General features: G+C 40.9%; 1 protein-coding gene across 1 annotated transcript; it reads right to left on the bottom strand.

Annotated features, from left to right (window-relative positions):
- Positions 1-831: 831 nt before the first annotated feature.
- LOC110906574 (resuscitation-promoting factor RpfA-like) lies at positions 832-2022 on the bottom strand. Its single transcript, XM_022151686.1, has one exon. It carries the CDS (start codon positions 2020-2022, stop codon positions 832-834), a length of 1191 nt encoding a protein of 396 aa, XP_022007378.1.
- Between the last annotated feature and the right edge of the window lie 2652 nt (positions 2023-4674).

Here is a 4674-nt window from a genome sequence, read left to right as displayed (position 1 = left end):
GTTTCCTGAAGTGTTTCCGCTAGTTTCCGCTTGGGAGGCTGCATACTGTGCTATAGCCACAGCAATTATCCCCTGGAGTTCCGCCTCAGTAGTAGGCATGCGTGCGTCTTGTCATGAAGGCATCTTCTAAAAGATGATCATATTGGTCAGGTCATAGGAAGTATAATAAATATGCATATATAGTAACATCCATCAACCACATAACATCCCATGTTCTAATATAAAACAAATAATTCAATAAAGCATGTAGTGAGAACGTTGCCATTGAGCTTTCATTAATCACGACCGCAATATAGTTTTACAGTACATCGTACATCCAAAATAAGATCATAGGGTTACATCACCCTCAAAATACAAGTCAATCTACATATATCATATACAAAAGTGTGGTCTTCTAATAGTCTTCGTATGCTAGCCCAATTGCGACTTTCTCACCAAAATGATCTACCTGCATCAAACCAAAAATATCTATGCTGATGGCGGAGGAGGAGGAGGAGGAGGAGGAAGATAAGAGAAAAGCAACCGGTGCATGTGCACCCAGGCCTCCTCTAGTGCACGAATGACGCGCAACAAATAGGCAATCTGCTGCTCAGATGTAAGGAAACAAACATCCGAATCAGGGGGAAGCGGTAGGGGAGTGTGTGGTGCGGCAAAAGGAGTCTGACAGTGACATGGAGGACGTGGTGTCCTCTCTAACTCCTGAATGCGACGACTAAGGGCGTCCTGCTGTAGCTGAAGGGAGATGAGTATGTCCTCTGTCGTGTACCCCACACGAAAAGGGTGGTACGGGTCTGATAACGGCATAACATTGGGCAAAGCCCACAGAAACGGCTAGCCCGAAGGTATAAAAAGCGGTGTAGTATGAGGGAACTGGGACATGAACGGAACAGATGACGATACAGGTGGAACAAAAACAGGTGGCTGCCTCGATGAACCCTCCCCAGGATGAGGTGGTGGAATGTCCTGGAGGAATGTGATAGGAAGATTAGTGCGATGGACGTCAGAGGTGTGTGGGTGGAACAATGGAATCTCAATAGGTGCGGAAACAGGTGCTACAGGAGGAGTGACGGGTAGCACAAACGGTGGGTAGTCATCATCATCCTCGATCCACCCGTTACGGGTGTCGGCATAACGAGGATCAATGTGAGCGGCAAACGGTGCATGGTCAGCATACACAGGGGCCGAAACAGGTACTACAGGTGCAATAATGGGTGCATCAATAACAGGAGCATCAGGAATCAGTGGTAAAACGACGGGCGCAACAGGGACGCGTGGTGCTACGTTTGGTATGTCGACATGATCAGGCTCAGGTAAAGGGTCTGGCAAATTTGCAACAGTTGGGGCATCAACGGGGTCATAAGCAACGACCGGCTCCGGACCAACAGGAGCAGGCTCATCAGGTAAAAACTTGACCTCGGGATCTAGGTCAACGTCGTGGGGAACGAGGGGCGCAACCGACATCGCCATGTCTGAGTCGGAGTCAGAGGAATAGAGTTGTACGCCCTGGGCATGCAGTGAAGCGGACGCTATAGACTCGAAGGAGTAAGGACCAAACAGATCAATAGGAGCCTCCTCCATGGGAGCCTTGACTGGAACAACAGGATCAGCAACATCAGCAGGAATCTCAGCCAGGGGAACAACAGGGTCGACAACGGGATCATCAGCAAGAGGGACATCGGAATCCATGAGGGCCACACCATCCTGGTCACCCTCCGGGGGACCCTCTTGGAACAAATCGATGTCCTCATCAGCGAACTCATCATGTGGCAGATCCTCGAGAGGAACTGCAGCAAGTGGTAGAGGAGCAGGGACCTGAATAAGAGGTAGGTCCCCGCCGAAGGGGCCATCAGCAATAGGAATATCATCCCCAAAATCAGTGAGAGCAAACGGCTGGAAGTCATCCTCATCCGTGCTAGTAGTGTCTGACGTGTAAACCTCACTCTCTGACAGAATCTCATCGTCCGACACGATCGCTATAGGATCCAAAGTGTCTGATACTCCAGTATCCGAAGATGATGGCATGGTGTTTGTAACACAACCACGCATATGCACATATATCAACATGAAATCAAGTAAACATGTAAGTCACAATAATGCAAGGAAGTAATCCTCCTAGTCTCCCCAGACTACCCCTCCCAGCCTTTCAGACTGAACTCCCTAGCCACTCAGACTAACTCCCTGGTCTCTAAGACCAACCTCCCAGTCTCTAAGACTAAACCTCCCCAATCTCTAAGATTGAACCCCTCAGTCTCTAAGACTGAACCTCCCCCAGTCTCTAAGACTGAACCTCCCTAGCTTCTAAGGCTAAACTCCCTCAGTCTCTAAGACTGAACCTCCTTAGCCTCTAAGGCTGAACTCCCTCAGTCTCTAAGACTGAAATACAAATTTTTGAAAACTGCATTTGTGCCTTTTTGTTTGTAAAAATGTTTTGTACCCTGGATCTGGACGTTTAGTGTATGCAATGTAAAAATGTTTTCGTGAGAGCCCTAGTGATCATAGTCTAGACTCGAGAAAGAATCCTAGTTCGCTATGATCGAGGCTCTAATACCAAGCTGTCACACCCTGGCTTTTGCGGAAGCGTGGATTAATTTAGTGTGACTTCTTAATACCATAGCAACAATCATCACAATGCTATATGATAAAACACATGATGTTCATCCATTCATTAAGTTAAAAATACCACAACGACATTGTTTGAAATTGTTGACACATAAAGTAAGTTACAACCATGACTTGATTAACAGAGTTCACAATGACTCAACAAAAGCACGTAAATAAATATTCAAGTTTAGAATTGTGTATCCCGTCCAGGAAAGGGATCCACCTCCCAAACTCGATGACTCGGATGACATCTTTATTCACTACGCAGACTTAACACAACGCATACTCCGCCAGATCCACTAATTTCCTGATATACATGTAATTTGAAAAATCAACAAAAGTTGAGCGAGTTCATGTGTATGTAAGTGTGTAAAACCTTTAAAAATATGTCTGTAAGTATGAAAATCCCTGGTATGTAGCAATTAAGGAAAAACTGATCACCAATGGGTTGCAAAGCCAATTGTATGTGTGAAAGTGGTGCAGGAAGACTCAAACCTAGCAAATTTGTCTCCGGTATGAAGACATAGTCACCACTATGGGCCGCCCCGGCCTCACGGGTGTGTGCTCGCTACACCCAGATAGATCTATCACTCATGTCCCTTGGTCCTACAATGAGGATTAATGGCCTTAAGTGTCATGCCCACCACTCACATGATCACGTAGTAAAAACCCTCCCTAAGCTAACCATACCATGTAAATAAACGTCTGTAATAATTGTAGCATGTATTTCACCCCCAAAGTATAAAACTGAAAACAGTTAAGAGAAAAGGGGGACATGAACTCACTAAAGTGCGTCTCCTGTATCGTAACGTCAATCTCAAACTTGATCAGCTACCCGACGACCTACATCGTACTAATGTCTTTTAGACGAACAGGTCGTGCCTTGATTCAGGGTTTAATGTTTTGAGTTGCGTTACTTTGACATTATCCCAACTTTGTGACTACTTGTTAAAATAATAATAATTATTTTAACTTAAATTTTCTTTTTTAGAAAAATATTTAGGCAACTATTTCGTATCCACACTTCTCAAGTATTTTATATGTGTATTTCCTTCCCAAGGATGGGGTATTTATACATGTACACTTGTAATTCCGAAAAATATATTTTAAGTCCCACTTAGAAAAATATATTTAAATTATTTGTCTAAAACATCTTAATATATATATTTTTCCAAAAATATTATATTTTACTTCATAAATTTCCAAAATAGTATTTTACCAAAATGTACGCGTAAAAGTATTTTCTGAAATATCACGTAAGTTACGTTTTAGCGTTTCGTATTGCAATAACAAAGCGTAACTTAAATATTTGTTTCGTGAGAGTTTTGGTATTATTTTGGAGTCGTAATTTCATGGTATTCATAAGTTATATTATTTTACCTAAAAATAATATAACTAGTTCACAAAATAAACAAATAATCACACAAGAGTTTTAGTATAAAATATATATTCTAAATATATATTTATCAAATTTTATTTACGAAAATCAACCTCCGGCACTTGGTATTTTGTAATAAAAATCATGGCGAAGTTTATTTTGAAAACAAGGTTAAAAATATGTTTGTAAACACTTGCTAGAAAAATATTTTCTAAGTGTCGGAATTTTAGAAAAATTTTGCCAGAGTTTCCTTTGTAAATGGAGGTGTCCGTGCTTACTAGCATATCATTTTCTTTTCAAAAATTCATTCAAACAATTCTCAATCAAAAATATACAACCTCTATTTACCAAACTTGCCAAAAACAAGCATAAACTATAAACTCAGAAACTTGAAAATTTATAAAAGTATGTAGTAACTTACTAGCATACTTAGTAAGTCTTGTTATCTCTTAAAATGTGATTAGTTCTTTAAAAACTATATTTTTAAAGGGTTTGTGTGTTTACAACTTCCAATCTTATTTTCTAAAAATATTTCTTCCTGAAATTTTCTTGTCATACAAGTGTTTCTACACTTGTTTATCCACCAAAAATGTGATTAGTTTATGTAAGATCCAAGTTTTAATGAAACTTATATTTTTCACTTGGTTCTTTCGAAAAACCACTCATGGATCTTTAGATCTACATGACTATCACCT

This window comes from Helianthus annuus, chromosome 14 (assembly GCF_002127325.2).
Source record: "Helianthus annuus cultivar XRQ/B chromosome 14, HanXRQr2.0-SUNRISE, whole genome shotgun sequence".
NCBI classification, from domain to species: Eukaryota; Viridiplantae; Streptophyta; class Magnoliopsida; order Asterales; family Asteraceae; genus Helianthus; species Helianthus annuus.
This window is presented reverse-complemented; position numbering and strand designations above follow the sequence as displayed.